The 19,017-nt window shown below is 54.9% G+C and overlaps 1 protein-coding gene across 2 annotated transcripts in view; it reads left to right on the top strand.

The window, feature by feature from the left end:
* Positions 1-3,739: 3,739 nt before the first annotated feature.
* BRSK1 (BR serine/threonine kinase 1) overlaps positions 3,740-19,017 on the top strand; it is a 21,171-nt gene continuing 5,893 nt past the window's right edge. Inside the window, exons 1-16 of one of the 2 annotated variants that reach the window (XM_043900202.1) lie at positions 3,740-4,324; positions 5,748-5,842; positions 5,934-6,019; positions 8,037-8,177; positions 11,548-11,664; positions 11,743-11,776; positions 11,867-11,935; positions 13,460-13,606; positions 15,288-15,319; positions 15,599-15,769; positions 16,447-16,544; positions 16,762-16,921; positions 17,147-17,207; positions 17,726-18,092; positions 18,567-18,615; positions 18,709-18,832. In XM_043900202.1, coding sequence (XP_043756137.1) covers positions 4,189-4,324; positions 5,748-5,842; positions 5,934-6,019; positions 8,037-8,177; positions 11,548-11,664; positions 11,743-11,776; positions 11,867-11,935; positions 13,460-13,606; positions 15,288-15,319; positions 15,599-15,769; positions 16,447-16,544; positions 16,762-16,921; positions 17,147-17,207; positions 17,726-18,092; positions 18,567-18,615; positions 18,709-18,832 — 1,887 coding nt within the window. In that variant the 5' untranslated portion in view covers positions 3,740-4,188. Of the gene's footprint in view, positions 4,325-5,747; positions 5,843-5,933; positions 6,024-8,036; positions 8,178-11,547; positions 11,665-11,742; positions 11,777-11,866; positions 11,936-13,459; positions 13,607-15,287; positions 15,320-15,598; positions 15,770-16,446; positions 16,545-16,761; positions 16,922-17,146; positions 17,208-17,725; positions 18,093-18,566; positions 18,616-18,708; positions 18,833-19,017 lie in introns of those variants that run through there. The other variant, XM_043900203.1, reaches the window with a different exon arrangement.

Below are 19,017 nucleotides of genomic sequence, written 5' to 3'. Positions count from 1 at the left end.
ACTGAGTTCAAGTAGTTAAAATCAAGGTTGTGTTCCTTCCGGAGGCTCCAGGGAAGAATCTGTTTCTCAGCCTTTTCCAGCTTCTAGAGGCTGCCCACATTCCTTGGTTTGTGGCTGCATCATTTTGGCTTCTTTTTTTTTTTTTTTTTTTGGCTGCCCTGGGTCTTAGCTGTGGTTGCAGCATCTGGGATCTATTTCCTTAACCTCAAATTGAACCCAGCCTCCTGGACCACCAGAGAATTCCCCATTTTGGCTTCGGTTTCCTTCCTTATCCCGTCTCCTCCTCTGACTGATCTTCCTGCTTCCCCCTCATAAGAATGCTTGTGATTACATTTAGGGCACAAATGTAATAACCAGGAAAATTTGCGCATCTAAGATTTGCAGCTCCGTCACATCTGCAAAGACCCTTTTGCTGAGTAAGGTGACATATTCACAGGTTCACAGAATTAAGTGAACATCTTTGGGCATTCCCTGATGCTGCTACTGCTGCTAAGTTGCTTCAGTCATGTCCGACTGTGCAACCCCATACCCAGCAGCCCACCAGGCTCCCCCGTCCCTGGGGTTCCCCAGGCAAGAACACTGGAGTGGATTGCCATTTTCTTCTCCAATTCGTGACAGTGAAAGTGAAATCGTTCAGTTGTGTCCCACTTGTAGCAACCCCATGGACTACAGCCTACCAGGTTCCTCCGTCCATGGGATTTTCTAGGCAAGAGTACTGGAGTGGGTTGCCATTGCCCTCTCCGATTCCCTGATGACTCAGTGGTAAAGAATCTGCTGCAATGCAGGAGATGCAGGTTTGATCCATAGGCTGGGAAGATTCCCCACCTTGGAGGAGGAAATGATCACCCATTCCAGTATTTTTGCCTGGAAAATCCCATAGACAGAGGAGCCTGGTGGGCTACAGTCTGTGGGGTTACAAAGAATCAGACATGACTAAGTGACTGAGCATACAGATGCAGCCTACTGTACCTATGTACATGTATGTAAAAGTCCATCTAACTATAATACAATTTACATACATTATGATACATAATGCTGTATATATACCTGTGGCATGTAATTGTACATGTCATTACACATATGAACATATGTGTAACACAATGGTAGCCTAGATGAAAACTCCCCAGGTACCCTATAAAAGCCATGGCCTTTACAATGACCAGTAAGAAGGATGATCATATAATTTTTCATCCACAAGACACTTGAGAGTGAAAACAGACCCTATTAATAATTACAGAATAAAAGACATAAACCAGGACATATGGTCACCCTGGTTTTTTTGGTTTTGTCTTGTTTTTTGTGTTACATCATATGGCTTACAGGATCTTAGTTCCCTGACCAGGATCCCACCCATGCCCCAGCAGTGAAAATGCTGAATCTAGCCACTGGACCGCCAGGAAATCCCCTGGTCACCCTGTTTCTAAGGCCCTATTGGGTCTCCTTCCTCACCGTATTTCCTCCCACTGCACTCTCCACTGTGCCCTCCAGCCACGCTTCAGCCTTCCCATTACACACCAGGCACACTTCTGCTCCAGGGCCTTTGCACAGCTGCTTCCTCTGCCTGGAAGGCTCCTGGTGCTTAATCCACATGGCCTCATTTTCCTTCAATGTCCCTTCACTGAGGAGGCCTCTCTTGGCACTGTAACTGAAAATCACATAGAAAAATCACTCAAGAAGCACCTCCTGGACTTCCCTGGTGGTCCAGTGGTTGAGCAACCACGTGCTAAAGCAAGGGACATGGGTTTGATCCCTGGTCCGGGAGATTCCACTTGCTGTGGGGCATCTAAGCCCATGCACCACAACTGCTGGCTGGGCCTGTGTTCTAGAGCCCAAGAGCCACAATTGTTGAGGCCCGTGTACCTAGAGCTGGTGCTCTGAAACAAGAGAAACCACTGCAAGAGAAGCCAGCGTACAATAACTAGAGAGTAGCCCCCTCTCACTACAGCTAGAGAAAGCTGCGCGCAACAATAAGAGCCGGTGCGGCCAAGAAATAAATAAAAATTTAAAGACCCCCTCCTTCCTTGTTTCCTCTTTGTCACTGATCACGACTCTGTAACATACCATATATTTTCCGTTTGTTTGCTTGCTTTGATTTTTGGCCTCACAGCTGGTGGGGTATTAGTTCCCCAACCAGGGATGGAGGCCGTACCCTCTGCAGTGGAAGCACGGAGTCCTAACCACTGGACCGCCAGGGAATTCCCCGCATATATATTGATTGTTTATCTTGCTTATTTCCGGCCTCACCCACCGCAATGAGCAGTCCATGGGACAAGGATCTTGGTTGACCTGGTTCACTGCTGTAGCCTCACCACTTGGAACAGTGTCTGGCTCAGATTCGGCACTGAGTATAGCATCATGGAATGAAAGTGGTTGACTAGGGGACTTAAGGCTCATGGGTACACTCTATAGGAGACTTGGGGATGAAACGGGGACCTTACATCCTTTCGTATCTGACATAGCGGAATCCAGCTGTGCACAGGTTCATGATGACCTAGAGTGGGGATACATGATTATAATACATGGATGACCTAGACTGGGGACATATAGTTATAGTGGAGCCCACATGAAGAACTAGGGAATCTGGTGGTGGACACAGAGAATAGATAGTGGCCAGAAAATTCACAAGGACCTCAAGGGGTTCTGGAAATTTCTCTGTAGGAGGATTGTGGAGTATTCTCAATGGAGGTATGGATCCAAGATATTTAAAAACATGCACCCTGATCTGTGGGTGGATATGGGGCCCCATGCTAGTGGGAAAGGAGGCTGGGATGGGCAGATTGGGGGTCAAGGGGAACAGAGACAGGCGTTGGATCAGCAACTCCCCAAATTCTTTCCCTCTCCCGCTACTCTCCTTTTTTCCTCTGTCCCTCCAATCTGTCCTATCTCCCCCCAGCATCTAGACCTCCACCTGTGTTTACCCCCCATATTTTGGGGTTCCCAGCCCTATGCTTATTTGTCGCTCGCTCTCTCCATCTGTCTGTCTTCCCTCTGTCCACCTGTCTCTCTGCTCTTCCTCCTCCCTTGTCGGTCTCCCTCTCTCTCCCACTCTCTCCTCTCTCTGACCCTCCATCGTTCCTGTCATCTTCCCCCAGTGCCCCCACCTCTGTATCTTGTCCCCTCTGCCCCCGTCCGTCTATTTCTGTCCATTTCTCTCCCCGTCTCTCAACCACTGTCTCTCTCCTCCATTACGCTCAGTCTCTCCCTGTCTCTGGCTCTGTTTTCGGTTCATCTCTTTGCCCGGCCGTCCCTCCGCATCTGTGTGTCTCTGACACCACCACCCCTGCCCCCATCCCCTGTCTCTCCACCTCTCTTTCCCTTCCCTTATCTCTCTCCATTTCTCTCTGTGATTTTCTCCATCCCTCTGTCTCTCCCAGGCACCTTCTCCCCTCTCCTCCGTCTCCCTGTGTCTCTGCTGCCCCTGGCTCTGTCCTGTCTCTGGCCGCCTGCGCGGCCCCCCGTCTCCCTGTCCGGCCTCAGCCGCGGTTCTGCCGGTCCCCGTCTCCCGTGCCGTCTGTCTCCTTTCCCCACTCGTGTCCGGCTCCGTCTCCCTTTGTGTCGCCCCGACTCTGCCCCTCCTGTGCGTCCCGCTCGTCCGCCTCCACGGTCCCTCCTGCATCCTTCCGTCGCTCCCAGCATCCTCCCACCGCGTCTCCGCGGCTCCGGCGCCCAGGCCCGCCCCCTGCCCCCGTTCCCCCTCCCCCTCCGAAAGGGTTAACTTTGGGGAAGGGCCCGGAGTCCCCGGATGGTGATGTCAGCGTGCCGGAGAGAAAGGACGAGGTGGCGGGGGGAGGCGGAGAGGAGGAGGAGGCGGAGGAGAGAGGGCGCGTGGGGGGGCGGGGGGGACCTCGGCCTGCAGCATCCGCCGGCCCGCACCTCAGACCCCCCCCAGCGGGGGGAGGCGCAGGAAGGGGGGGGCCGGCCAGAAACGGGCTGGGGAGGGGGGGCCGCGCAGCCCCCCCGGGCCATGCTGACTCCCGGGGCCTGACCCCCCCGGGCCAGCCCCCCCTCCCCCAACTCCGCGGCCCGCCAACCGGGGGGGCCCAGCCCAGCCCCCTGGGGACCCCCGGAGAGGTGGGGGGCAGCCGGGGGGGCCGGGACGGAGCGGTCGCCGGCCCCCACCGGAGGGACGGGGCGACTGGCCGCAGGGGGGGCGGCCGGGGGGCCGGTCGGGCCGGGACCAAGGGCATCATGTCGTCCGGGGGCAAGGATGGGGGCGGGGGCTCCCCCGCCTACCACCTCCCACACCCACACCCACACCCACCCCAGCATGCCCAATATGTGGGCCCCTATCGGCTGGAGAAGACGCTGGGCAAAGGACAGACAGGTGAGCCAGGGGAGGGGGCACCCGGGGTGGGGGTGAGGGGGGATGAGGGCAGAGGGCGGGACTCCCGGGCCCCCCCCCCCCCCCCGAGCCCCTCTCAGAGAAGGGACTCGGGTTCCAGACTGCCCGATCCCCAGGCTGAGGGGGTGAGGGGTCGGACTCTGGGGTCCCGACTTCTGGGGGAGGTGTGGGGCCCAAAGGCTCCCCTGCTTTGGGGGCAGAGGTTGGAGGGTCCGGCCCCAACATGGGCAAGGAACCTCGGCCTGCAGCCAGGATCCCGGCCGCCGGGAGCCCAGGTCCTTGGTGCAGTACAGCCGCAGGCTGGGGTGAGGTGCCGGCATGGGGGTGCGCCTCCCGAAGCGGCATCTCTCCGCACTGTCCTCTGGCCGCGGAGGGCCTCTGTTGGGGTGACAGGGGCACTGAGGCTGGGGCGATGGGGTCTCCAGCATCCTGCCCTTTCTCCAGCATGCTGGCTCAGAGTGGGGACGGGGAGGTGGAAAGGTGGATGCAGGAGGCAAATCCCTCAGGGGTGGGCGGTCATCTGCTGTTGTTGCTTAATCTCTGTAACCTCTTTCCTGCCAGGTGGGCGCTGGGTGGGGGTAAGACAGGAGCTGAATATCTGAGTCCTGGGCCAGAGCTTCGGGATCAGGGGCCAGGCCTGGGGGAGGGTCAGACTCCGCGTCCCAGGGCGAAAAGTGTGAGGGTGTTGCTGACCTCAATTCCTGAGTTGTGGGGGAGGAAGGGGCCATAAGGCTGCACTTAAGGGTCTGAGGGAGGAGGGGCTGGGGGCTCGGACTCCTGGGTCTGAGAGTGGAGGGGGCTGGGGGCCTGCATTCCTGGGTTTGGGGCTTAACCTTGGGGAGTGCATGCTCCCAGCTGCAGCTGCTGTTTTTGAAAGATCCAAGAAAGGACTTGAGAGGTCCGGGTTTGAGAGGAGGTGGAGGAGGATGGTCTGGGAAGGGGGCAATCACAAGATTATATTCCTTGGGAGACATGGTGTCTCCAGAAGATTAAAGGGCAGAGAACTCAAGTGATGGGCAGAGAGAGGTTTGTCTGAAGGAGGCAGACTGGAGGACACAAAACTGTGGAGGCTCAGTGAGGCAAGACGGTGTGGAGAGGTGAACTGGAAGGGGCACACGGGAAGGATGGAGAGTCCAGGGTGGCTGTGGAGGGAGGGGGAGGCAGGTAGGTGGAGGGACAGCCAGAAGGGACAGAATTGGACAACAGGGAGTGGAAAGAGAGTTGTGTGTGGCGGGAATGGCTGCTGTCAGCCCCCAGGAGTTCAGGTCAGGGTGATTCGGGCCAGGAGGGGAAAAAGGAGGAAGCAGGGTGGTGGGGGGGGTGGGTGGCGTGGTGGTGCTTAGGAGCCAGAGGTGGGGAGACTGCCCTGGGAGCACTCCCCACATTTTCTGTCCCATTCCCCCAGGTCTGGTTAAACTCGGGGTCCACTGCATCACGGGCCAGAAGGTGGCCATCAAGATCGTGAACAGGGAGAAGCTGTCTGAGTCGGTACTGATGAAGGTGTGTCTGTGTGCTGGGGGAGAGGGGGCCCTTTGGGGCTGGGGACAGGGAGGGAGGCAAGGCTGACTGCCTGCCGTTCCTTTTCCCCCAGGTGGAGCGGGAGATAGCCATCCTGAAGCTCATCGAGCACCCGCATGTCCTCAAACTCCACGACGTCTACGAGAACAAGAAATATTTGTAGGTATTTATAGACACCCAGCCCTCCATGCATCCTCCCCAAGTTCCCAGGGTGGGACGTTTCCAGAATCAAGGCCTGGAGGAGCCAGGGGAAACTTAAGCTCTCTTGGCCGGGCCACTGAAGGTCCAGTCCCGTCTCTACTGCACAAGGACAACCCCCCCCCACACACACTCATAATCCTCTGTGTTCCCATGCTGACCTGGCCTGATGCTCTGGGCCGATTGTATCCTGGCAGCAGGGCAGCTAAGCCTGAGCCGTCCCCGTGCCCGATGGGGGACAAGGTTGACCCTCCCCCTTCCTCCCCAGGCCCCGTCCCTCGCTCTGCTGCGCTGTGGGGAACACTCTGTACCGCATAATCTGGGTGCCCTTAGCCAGATCTGACTTGCTAAGGGCAGATCCCCCTGCCCTTCCCATGTGCTAGGGCAATGGAGCCTAACTCAGCCCCAGGCTCAGTGAATCCTGCCTCTTCCCAAACCCTTTCTCTGCAGCATTGGAGGCTTCCTTCCTCCCGCAGCATAACTCTGGGTGCTATAACTGGACACCCCAACAATGGGTCTGCTCAGGAGTTCTGAGTCTGTATCTGGAAGTCGATTACCCCCCTTAGGTTGGGGGTGGGGTCCAGCTGTCCCGGCTCCAGACAACAGGCCTTTGTCTGGACTCTGGTGACCCAAGGGACAGCTGGACTGGGCAGCAGGAGAGGGGACACCCCCCCTGCGCGACCTCGCAGTCCCCAGTTTGAACTGACTCCAGCACCCATCAGAGGCTGGATTTCCCCGGGAAGGAAGCTGCCCCGGCCCCAGGCGCTCATGGGATTTGTAGTCCTCAGGCTTTCCCCAGGTGTGGTGGCAGGGAGGGGCCATTGTTGCCCATTGGTGGAGCTATCACTCTCACTCCACCATCCTTGTGGGGAGGGAGGGCCCGTGGGACTTCTGTCTCACAGAGGAATCTCAGCCTTCCACTGAGCTCATAGAAATTGAGCTTTTGTTTTCCTGGGGCTGATGGGAATTAGAGGTTTAGCCTCCCAGAGCCTGATGGGATTTGGAGTCTTTAAAATCCAGGTGGCTGATGGGAATTAGGAGTCTCCATGTCCCAGAGCCTTATGGGAGTTGGGAGTTTTTAACCTCTCAGGACCTGAAGGGAGTTGCAGTCTTTTACTTCATGGAAGTTGACTTAAATTGGTGCACAAGCCAATCTGTTTTTGCCAACAATTAATGAGAATTCTAGTTTCTTCATCTCAGAGACATGGGAATAAGAGGCTTGCCTTCCCAGGGGCTAATGGGAGTAGGTGGGGGTGGCATGGTCTTTATTGACTGAAGTCCTGTGAGAATCGGGGGGATCTCTTTCTTCCAAGTGCTAATGAAGTTGCCTTATCTCCGGAAACAACTGGAATTCAAAGTATTAATACTCTTGAAGTTGACATGGGAATCTGTGCTGCCAGGGGGCTGATGAGAATTCAATTTTGACTTCCCAGAGGCTGATGAGACTGTCTCTTTCTCTCAAGGACTGATGGGAATTGAAGTCTTTACTTCCCAGGGGCTGATGGGAGTTGTAGTCTTTACCTCACAGATGTTGACCGTTTGGATTAGTACACATTGCGAGTGTGATTGCCCAAGAATAGATTAGAATTCCATTACCTGCATCCCAGACACTAATGAGAATGAGAACTTTGGCTTCCCAGAGGCTGATGGAAATACGGGGCTTTATTTCCTAGGGGCCTGTGAGAATTGGGATCTCTGACCTCCAGGTGCTAATGGAATTGCCTCATCTCCTGAGGAAAACTAGTCACAGTGTTGACCTCTGGAGTTGGCATGCTGGCCAGGGCTAATGGAATTGAGTTTCTGCTTCCCAGAGGCTAACGGAAATTGGAGCCTCCTCCTCCCGGGGACTCGTGGGAATTGGGGTCCTCTGCCTCCAGGGCCAATGGCATTGAGGGCTTGCACTTTTGGAAGAAGGAGGTCAGGCTCTTTGGTCCTCCACATGCCCCTTGCAGCCCTCTGCCCCCTCCGTGTCCCCCAGGTACCTGGTTCTGGAGCACGTGTCTGGAGGTGAGCTGTTCGACTACCTGGTAAAGAAGGGGAGGCTGACCCCCAAGGAGGCCCGGAAGTTCTTCCGCCAGATTGTGTCAGCGCTGGACTTCTGCCACAGCTACTCCATCTGGTGAGGGGCAGCTTGGGGGCGCAGCTGGGACAAGCATTACCCAACAGGCAGGCCTTGAAGCCAGAGTGCTACAGCCCGCTTTTCCAAAATTGAGATATAAGTCACACGTCATAGGGAATTCCCTGGCAGTCCAGTGGTTAGGACTCCATGCTTCCACTGAAGGGGGCACAGGTTCAATCCCTGGTCGGGGAACTAAGACCATGCAAGCTGCGCTGTGTGGCAAAAAACCAAAAGAAACAAACAAAAGAGCTTCCTACAGCATAAAATCCATCCTTCAGAGTGTACAATTCGGTAGTTTTGTGCATATTTGCAATGATATGCATCACTACTATGTAATTTTAGAACATTTCATCACCCCAAAAATCATTACCCTGTACCCTTTAAGCAGTCACCTCCCCCCACCCCCAGCCTTGGGTAACCACTAATCTACTTTCTGTCTCTGTGGATTTACCTATTCTGGACATTTCCTATCAATGCGGTCTTTTGTGGCTGGATTCTTTCACTTAGCAAAATGTTTTCAAGGTTCATCCATGTTGTAGTATGTATCAGTACCCCATTCCTTTTCATGACTGAGTAATATTCCATTGTATGGCTCTGCCATATTTTGTTTATCCATTTACCAGTTGGTGAACATTTTGGTTGTTTCTTCTTTCTGGCTATAATGAATAATGTGGACATATGAATATTTACATACAAGTTTTGGTCTGTGACCTATGTTTTCAATTCTCTTGAGTATATACCTAGGATCAGAATTGTTGGGTAGGGCTTCCAAGGTGGCTCAATGGTATAGAATCAACCTGCTAAGCAGGAGATGCAGGTTCGATCCCTGGGTTGGGAAGATCCCTTGAGAAGGAAATGGCAACCCACTCCAGTATTCTTGCCTGGAAAATCCCATGGACAGAGGAGCCTGTCAGGATACAATCCATGGGGTCATAAAAGAGTCGGATACAACTTAGTGACTAAACAACAACAGAATTGTTGGGTCATATGGGAACTCTATATTTAGCCTTTTAAAGAAGTGCCAAAAAATAAAGAAAGAAAGAAGTGCCAGCCCATTTTCCAAAGCAGCTGCGTCATTCAGCATCCCCACCGGCAGTCTCTGAGGGTTCCGATCTCTTGCCAACACTTGTTATTATCTGACTTTTTGATTCTACACATCCTAGTGGGTGTGAAGTGGTATCTCATTGTGGTTTTGATGTGCATTTCCCTGATGGCTAATGATGTTGAGCATCCTTTCATGTGCTTATTGGCCATGTGTATATCTTCCTTGGAGAAATGTCTGTTCAGATCCTTTGCCCATTTTTAATTGAGTTATTTATCTTTCTATTATTGAGCTGTAAGAGTTCTTTATTCCAGGAATGAGGGATGACTCTAGGAATAACTCCCAAGAGTTGCTTATTCTAAGAAAAAAATCTTTTTATCAAATGCATATTTTTTTCAAGTAATTTCTCCCAGTTTGTGACATGCTTTTGCATTTTTATAACAATATCTGGGAAAAGCAAAGGTTTCACATTTTGATGAAGCCAGTTTGTTGGGTTTTTTTTTTTTTCATTTTACAATTCTTTTTTTTTTTTTTTTTAATTTTTTTATTAGTTGGAGGCTAATTACTTCACAACATTTCAGTGGGTTTTGTCATACATTGATATGAATCAGCCATAGATTTACACTTATTCCCCATCCCGATCCCCTCTCCCTCATTTTACAATTCTTGTTTTTTCTCTCCTATTTAAGAAATATTTGCCCAAGGACCTCCCTGATAGTCCAGTGGTTAAAACTCCATGTTTCCACTGCAGGGCACACGGGATAGAGCCCTCCTTGGGAAACTAAGATCCCACATGCCGTGGGGTGTGGCCAAAAAAAAGAAAAAAGAAATATTTGCCTAGCTCAAAGTCATAAGGTTTCCTCTGAGGTATTCTTCTAGAAGTTGTGTAGTTTTAGCTCTGGCATTTAGGCTTGAGGTCCATTTCAAATTAATTTTTGTATATGGTGGAGGGTAAAAGCTGAGGGTCATTTTTTTTTTTTTTTGCATAAGGACGTCCATATGAAAAGATCTTCCTTTCCTCATTCAGTTGCTTTCAGCTCTCAAAACAAGATATTCAATATGCAGCATTTTAATGATTAATTAAGGTGCAAAATAGAAGCCTCCAGTTCATCTTTCAGCCTCATTTGTTTGTACACCTCCCTCTCTGGGATACGGGATTGGAGATGGGGTGAGGATCAGGCTGAAGGGGCTGAGACCTAGGACCAAAGCTTGGTGATGAAAAGGCAGCCCATTTAAACTGTCAACACCTCCCTGTTGACAGGTGTCAGGACCCTGACATTAAAGACACTGGCCTCCAGGGGGCGAGAGTCAACAGATTTCTCAAGTCTGACCCAGTTAAGGACCTCTTCCAACAGAAACTATAAAACCTTCTGCCCCACCTCCCCCGGGACATCATTAACCCTTACATACTAAGGAGTTTGTCCCAGGGTGGGGGGTGAGGGGTGGGGGGGCGAAGGAGGAACCAATGATGGGCTTTAGTTGACAGTATTTTTTTTTAATTTATTCTTCAGTATTGAAATATTTGATTTTTGTTTTGTTTTTGGCTGGGCCATGTGGCGTCTTAGTTCCCTGATCGGGGAATCCAACCCCTGTTCCCTGCAGTAGAAGCTGGGAGTCCTAACCACTGGACCACCAGGGAATTTTCTGAAATATTTGAATTTTTCAAAAAAATTTTTTTATTTCTTTTTGGCTGTGCAGGGGCTCCTCTCTAGTTGTAGTGCGAGAGCTTCTTGTTGCGGTGGCTCTTGCTGAGGGGCAGAGGCTCTCAGGAGTGCGGGCTTCAGTAGCTGCCCCTCTTGGGCTCTAGAGCGCAGACTCAACAGTTGTAGCCCAGGGGCTTAGTTGCTCCGCGGCACGTGGGATCTTCCTGGATCGGAGATCAGACTCCAGTCTCCTGCATTGGCAGGCGGATTCTTTACCATTGAGCCACCAGGGAAGCCCTGAAATATTTGAATATTTTCAGAGCCAGCTCAGTATCAGCCCTGCTTACCTCAAAAAAAGATTACTTTGCACATACTCAAATATCTGTGGATAAAATGATACACCATCTGGGGGTCTCCTGCGAAATCACCCAGTGGGGAAAGGAGCGCGTATGTAGGGGTGGAGATAAGATGCACCTCGAGCTGATAACGGGTGAAGCTAGTGGGTGGGTACATGGGGTTTCCTACATTCTTGTCTCTGCTTTGGGGCGTGTTTGCAAATGTCCCTAACTAGAGGTTGCCAGACACGTTCCCCCTCTGAGAAATAGTGAACAGGGGGTGGGGTTGGGGGGTGGTCCTCAGACTCCGGGTAGAGGACGGAGGCCTGAGCCCCACCATCCTGTCTCAGCCACAGAGACCTGAAGCCTGAAAACCTGCTTCTGGACGAGAAAAACAACATCCGCATCGCAGACTTCGGCATGGCATCCCTGCAAGTGGGGGACAGTCTTCTGGAGACCAGCTGTGGGTGAGTGGGGGGCCGCCACCTGTGCCCCAGGGAGCAGGTAGAAGCCCGCCAGAGGCTCACACCCCCTCTGTCCCTCAGGTCCCCCCACTATGCGTGCCCGGAGGTGATTAAGGTGAGCGAGGGGCGGGCAGAGGGGGAGAGGAGCGGGCGGGGGTGGGGGGCCCGGGAGAGGTGAGCTTCAAGGCCGCCCTTCTCCACCCAGGGCGAGAAGTACGATGGCCGCCGGGCTGACATGTGGAGCTGCGGAGTCATCCTCTTCGCCCTGCTCGTGGTAAGGCCGTCCTTGCCTCTCCCCACCCCATTTCTAGAACAGTCCTCCGCCTGCTGGAAGCACAGAACATCTACTTCCACCCTCAACTCAGGGGTTATCTCCCAGATATTTAACTGGTACCAGGAAAGTGTGTGTGTGGGGGGGCTATTTACCAACAGAGCAAAATCCTGGGGGCACCCCTCTCTGTGCCCGGAGCTAACTATCCAGTCACAGAACCGTGAGAAAGTCTGGAGGGTCCCCTGGGAAGGGATGGGGCGGCCAGGAGGACTTGGAGCACTCGGGCGAGCAGCTGCTTACTAACTGATCCTAGGGTGTAGTGATTAATAGGGCCTTCCCTGGTGGCTCAGTGGTCAAGAATCCACCTGCCACCGCAAGAGACGCAGGTTCAATCCCTGGTCCGGGAAGATTCCCCTGGAGAAGGAAATAGCTACCCACTCCAGTATTCTTGCCTGGGAAATCCCATGGACAGAGGAGCCTGGTGGACTACACTCCAAGGAGTCGCAATGAGTCAGACAATACAGCGACTGAACAGCAACAACTGGATTAATAGAACCTACTGGGGAACATGAGCTCTGACTACAGGGCCTTTGCACCTACTGTCCTGTCCCTGCCAGCCCTGTTGCTCACCTGGTTAACACTAGAGTTCTTGTAGCTCTCAGCTCAATCGTCGCCCTTCCAGGAAGCCTCCCCAGGGCCCCCTCCCTCCCGCCATGAGGTCAGATTTCCCAGTGGGAGGCTGTCTGCTCCCTGGCGGCTAACAGAGTTGTCATTGTGTGTGTAAGTCCTTGAAGGGTGTCTCTCTGTGCTCGCCCCTCCTCTTCCAGGCACTGGATTTAGGGTTCCCCTCCCGAAAGCCTGGTGGAGTTCACCTCCAGATCCTCAATGAATTACATCTGCAGAGATGTAATTGTAAACAGGGTCGTTGTAAACAGGGTCACATTCTGAGCTTCCGGGTAGACAGGAATTCTGGGGGGACACCAGTCAACTTGCTACACCCCCAGATTCCCACAGGCCTCGCTTGGCCTGGTCTGCCTAGTTCAGCCCAGTGTCACCTCAGGCACCCAGGCACTGTACAGCTGTTTGCTGCATCACCAGCCTCTCCCACTCCTGCAGGCGGAGCTGCAGGCGGTCAAGGGCTTGCTTTGTTCACCACTGGATCCCCCACCTGTAAGGAGGCTCGGTCTTTGTGGAATGAATGAAGATTACCTACCCCTCCCTAACCTGGGGAGAAGCATGTTTTTAAAGGACAGCCTCCAAGCTCCAACCCCAGCCTTTTAGGTGCTGGACACACACCGCCCATCGCCAAATCACTGTTCTGCCACTTCTGAGCCAGGCGGTCTTGTGCAAATGGTTGGATGCCTCCATGCCTCAGTTTCCCCATCTGTAAAGTGGAGACAGCCCCCGCTCCCCACCTCCCGGGGCTTGTGGCGAGGACTGACCGTGTCACTGCGTGTGAAGCACTTAGGCACTCGTCTGGTATACACTGAGCTCTGTGTGTAAGGGCTCCTGTCATTCCTCACGCAGGGGGCTCTACCCTTCGATGATGACAACCTCCGCCAGCTGCTGGAGAAGGTGAAACGGGGCGTCTTCCACATGCCCCACTTCATCCCTCCAGACTGCCAGAGCCTGCTGCGGGGGATGATCGAAGTGGAGCCCGAGAAAAGGCTCAGCGTGAGTTGGGGGACGGGCATGGAGGGACGGTGGGAGGTGGGGACAGAGTCCCCGGGGCGTCATGGAACAGGTTTCCAGGGCCCGTCCCTCTGTCCCCGAGGTGACGGCTGGGAGCGGGGTCGCTGGCTGAGCCCCATGCTGCATCCTGCCCGCCTGCCACTCCAGACTGGGGAGGAGGAAACACCACACACAACGTGCACACACCACACCACACCACACACACACACACACAAACGCGAGAGGATGCATGTGCATAGTGGACACACACACACAACACCACACCACACACACACACACAAACATGAGAGGACACATGTGCATAGTGGACACACACACACACCCCCCACACCACACCACACACACACACACAAACGTGAGAGGACACATGTGCATAGTGGACACACACACACACCACACGGACACACACCACACCACACACACACACACACAAACGTGAGAGGACGCATGTGCATAGTGGACACACACACACACCCCCCACACCACACCACACACACACACACAAACGTGAGAGGACACATGTGCATAGTGGACACACACACACACCATATCACACCACACACACACACACAAACGCGAGAGGACGCATGTGCATAGTGGACACACACACACCACCACGCACGCACACACACACACACACACACGAGAGAACGCATGTGCATAGTGGACACACACACACCACACACACACACACACACACACAAACACGAGAGGACACATGTGCATAGTGGACACACACACACACCACACACACCCACACCCACACCCACACACACACCCACACACACACGAGAGGACACATGTGCATAGTGGACACACACACACACCACACACACCACACACACACACACACACACACACACACGAGAGGACACATGTGCATAGTGGACACACACACACACCACACACACCACACACACACACACACACACACGAGAGGACACATGTGCATAGTGGACACACACACACACCACACACACCCACACCCACACACACACCCACACACACACACACACACACACGAGAGGACACATGTGCATAGTGGACACACACACACACCACACACACCACACACACCACACACACACACACACACACGAGAGGACACATGTGCATAGTGGACACACACACACACACACACACACACGAGAGGACACATGTGCATAGTGGACACACACACACACCACACACACCACACCACACACACACACAAACGTGAGAGGATGCATGTGCATAGTGGACACACACACCACACCACAAACAAAGACACAGACACACACCCGGGAGGCCGCATGTGCGTACTGGACAAACACACTGACACACACTCACACACCCCACACCAAGAAACACCCCCGCCCCCCCCCCGCAAAAAAAAAACCTGGGAGGGCGCATGCGCATACTGGCCCTTGCAAGGCCACGTGGGCAGGATGCCACTGCGCATGCGCATGCGAGAGATGTCGCCAGGGCCCCCGCCCCCCCCTACTCCGCAATAGTCAGGCTGCGCCGCGAGCCGCCACTAGGGGGAGACATGAGCCGGCGTGCTACCCGCCCTTTTGGGGGGCGCATTAGGGATCCCCCAACGCCACCTAGGCAACTTTAATTGCGCACCTGCTGTGTTCAAACGACCTCACTTCTGCTTCTCTACCAACCACGCCCCTCACAGCTGGAGCAAATTCAGAAACACCCCTGGTACCTGTGAGTATGGGGGAACTGGACACCTGGGTCCTGGGGGAAGGAGAGGACCCCAAATATCAAGGGCCCCCAAAGTAGGAGAGCCTGCTAGGGAGCTGGGTGCCAAGGGTCCTGAATGAGGAGGGGCTGGGGGTCTGGACTCCTGGATCTGAGGTGGAGGTGTGCTGGGGCCCTGACTCCAGGGTTCCCAATAAAGGAGCAGGCTGGGACGGGAGACCCCGGAGCCTCCGCTTTAGGAGACATAGGAGACGCCGGGTTCCCTACGATTCTTCTCCTCCCCAGGGGCGGGAAACACGAGCCGGATCCGTGCCTGGAGCCAGCCCCGGGCCGCCGCGTGGCCATGCGGAGCCTGCCGTCGAACGGAGAGCTGGACCCGGATGTCCTGGAGAGCATGGCTTCACTGGGCTGCTTCAGGGACCGCGAGCGGCTGCACCGGGAGCTGCGCAGTGAGGAGTACGACCCCCCCCCCCCCATCCTGACAGACACCCTGGCCACGTGGGGTGAGGGGGTCCCCCAGGACCCTGCTGGGCGCCCACAGACAGAGCCCCCTTGTGGGGAGGCCTGGCCACTAGAAGGGGCGTGGAGCTGTTCCAGGGGGAACCAGGCGGAGGTGGCTGGTAGGACCAGTGGGGAGAAGAAAGGATGCTGAAAAGTATGAATAGCTGCTGAGGACGACTCAGCGCCTCACATAGTGCTTAGGTACAGTAAGTGCTCAGAGGTTGAAGTGAAAGTGTTAGTTGTTCAGTGGTGTCCGACCCTTTGCCACCCGCATAGACTGTAGCCCGCCAGGCTCCTCTGTCCATGGGATTCTCCAGGCAAGAATACCGGAGTGGGTTGCTGTTCTCCAGGGGATCTTCCCCATCCAGGTATTGAAGCTGGGTGTCCTGCAGTGCTGGCAGACTTTACTGTCTGAGCCACATCAGCGTCACTATTATATCATTGAGTAAAACGAGGCTGAGCTGTATACTGAGACCAAGGGGCCAACCCTATTGATACCTAGAAAAATGGAGCCATCGGCAGACAGCCTGAGTGCACTGAGCTCCACTGAGCCACAGACACAAGGAGGGAATGAGACCAACCCTGGGACCTGACCTCTGACCCCAGTGCTCTCCTGCCCCCGCCCCCCTTAGGGAGAACCAAGAGAAGATGATATACTACCTGCTTTTGGATCGGAAGGAGCGGTACCCCAGCTGTGAGGATCAGGACCTGCCTCCCCGGAATGATGTTGGTGAGAAGGGCAGTCCGGGGAGTCCAGACCCCAGATTCCCCAGGGAGGGACGGAGGGGCTGCAGGCCTTGAGCTTCTAACTTTAGACTCCCTGAGTTGCCCCGAGGCCCTTGTCAAAGCCCCTCTTCACTCTGAGCCTCAGTTTCCGCGTCTGTATGAGTGTCATGCCCAGCTGCACCAGTGCACCCTCTGATCAGGATGATACTCTCGGCCCGCAGACCCACCTCGGAAGCGTGTGGATTCCCCCATGCTGAGCCGTCACGGGAAGCGGCGGCCAGAGCGGAAGTCCATGGAAGTCCTGAGCATCACAGATGCTGGGGGTGGTGGCTCCCCAGTGCCCACTCGACGGGCCCTGGAGATGGCCCAGCACAGCCAGAGGTGAGGGCCCCTGCCCCTCCCCTGGAATGCACAGCCCTGGGTGGAGAGAGAGTTCAGGGCTCCAGCGCTGCGGCCACCTCAGAGGTGCTGCGTGACTGGGACAAGTCTCCTTCCCTCTCTGGGCCTCATTTCCTCATCTTGAAGGAGTGTGGAAGGGAGAAGACATCCGAGCCTTCTGAAACCCTCCCACCTGATTTTTTTCCCCTTAATCTGTTCTGGAAACAGATCCCGTAGTGTCAGTGGAGCCTCCACTGGTCTGTCGTCCAGTCCTCTGAGCAGCCCAAGGGTAAGGCCAGGTCCCAGATGGATTAAGGGGGGTAAGGGAATGAAGACCCTGTGGAGCAAAGCTGAAGCAGCAGAAATTATAATTCCCATGAAGTCCTGGGACATTGCCTCCTTGTCCCCAAAGAGCCAAAGACCCAAGGCCTTGTTAGTATCTTAGTCCACTGACCGACCATTTCCCATGTCATTTCCCATGTTGGGTTTTCAGTGTGCTTGAAGGGTCCCATTTATTCATTTAGCTAAAGTTAGTTGAGCACCTACTCTGTTCTTGTCACTGCTGGGTTTACAGTCCCTGAGCATGATAGAAAAAGTCCCTGCCCCCAACTCAACAGTGGGGGTGGGGGTGGGGGTGTTGGGGAAATAATTGGACTGCAAGTTCCATCATGCTTTGGGGTGCACGTGTGTGTGTGTGTGTGTGTGTGTGTGTGTGTGTGCGCGCGCGCGCACGCACGCACCTGTGGGGCTCCTAGGGTGTCCTGGGAATTGTAGTCCACTCTTTCACTTGACTCCACTGCTCCACAGAGTCCAGTGTTTTCCTTCTCGCCGGAGCCCACTGGAGATGAGGCCCGGGGTGGGGGCTCACCGACTTCTAAAACGCAGACGCTGCCTTCTCGGGGCCCCAGGGGTGGGGGTGCCGGGGAGCAGCCCCCGCCCCCTAGTGCCCGCTCCACCCCCCTGCCCGGCCCCCCAGGCTCCCCGCGCTCCTCCGGGGGGACCCCTTTGCACTCGCCCCTGCACACGCCCCGGGCCAGCCCCACTGGGACCCCAGGGACAACGCCACCCCCCAGCCCTGGCGGCGGAGTCGGGGGAGCCGCCTGGAGGAGTCGTCTCAACTCCATCCGCAACAGTTTCCTGGGCTCCCCCCGCTTTCACCGGCGCAAGATGCAGGGTACGGGGGTCCTTTGAGGGTGAAGGGTGTGGGACGTGTACTCCTGAGTCCTAATGTGGGGTGGGGGCTGGGGTCTAACATCTGGGTTCCCAGGAAGGACCAGGCTAGGGGCGTGGACTCCCACGACCTATGAGAAGAAGCTGTTGGGAGCAGAGATTAAGGTGCTGGGGAGAGGCAAGGTCGAGCCTACAACTCTGGAGGAGGAGCTCGTCAGAAGGACATCCCCCTTCAGTGCCGTGGCTCACCTTCCCATTGGCTCATGGCTAACAAGCTCCACCCCCAGAAGGCGTGGCCCAAGCAGGGAGGGGCCACATCCCTGGGGAGAACGTCACGCAGCGCACATGCCTTTTGGGGTTTAACTGCTGGGAAGTGAACAGACTCTGGGGTCTGGAATCCCTGGGTGGAGGTCCCTGCTGGCCTGTGTGCTGGACACCAGGTGATGGACACGTGTTGACCTTGCTCTGTCTTCCCCAGTCCCCACTGCCGAGGAGATGTCCAGTTTGACGCCAGAGTCCTCTCCAGAGTGAGTCTGACAGGGAAGGGAAGAGAGTGGATGGAAGGGGTGATTCCGTTAGCCTCCTCCCAACCCACCTCCAACCTATCTGTTCCCACTCAGGCTGGCAAAACGCTCTTGGTTCGGGAACTTCATCTCCTTGGACAAAGAAGAACAAATATTCCTCGTGCTAAAGGATAAACCTCTCAGCAGCATCAAAGCGGACATTGTCCACGCCTTCCTGTCGGTGAGGGGCGTGGGTCCCCATGCACCCTGGCTTCCACAGAACTACAAATCCCAGCAGCCTCTGGGGTCCACCTCCTTAGTGCTGGCCTGGGGTCCACCTGGGGCTCATGGGATTTGTAGTTTTTTAGCCAGAGTTGGTTGTGGAGACAAGGAGCCAGGTATATTGCGCCCTGGGGCCTGGAAGTG

The sequence above is a fragment of the Cervus elaphus genome, chromosome 4 (assembly GCF_910594005.1).
Source record: "Cervus elaphus chromosome 4, mCerEla1.1, whole genome shotgun sequence".
Lineage (NCBI taxonomy): Eukaryota > Metazoa > Chordata > Mammalia > Artiodactyla > Cervidae > Cervus > Cervus elaphus.
The sequence above is the reverse complement of the archived record's forward strand: the minus strand, read 5'-3'. Positions and strand labels throughout refer to the sequence as shown.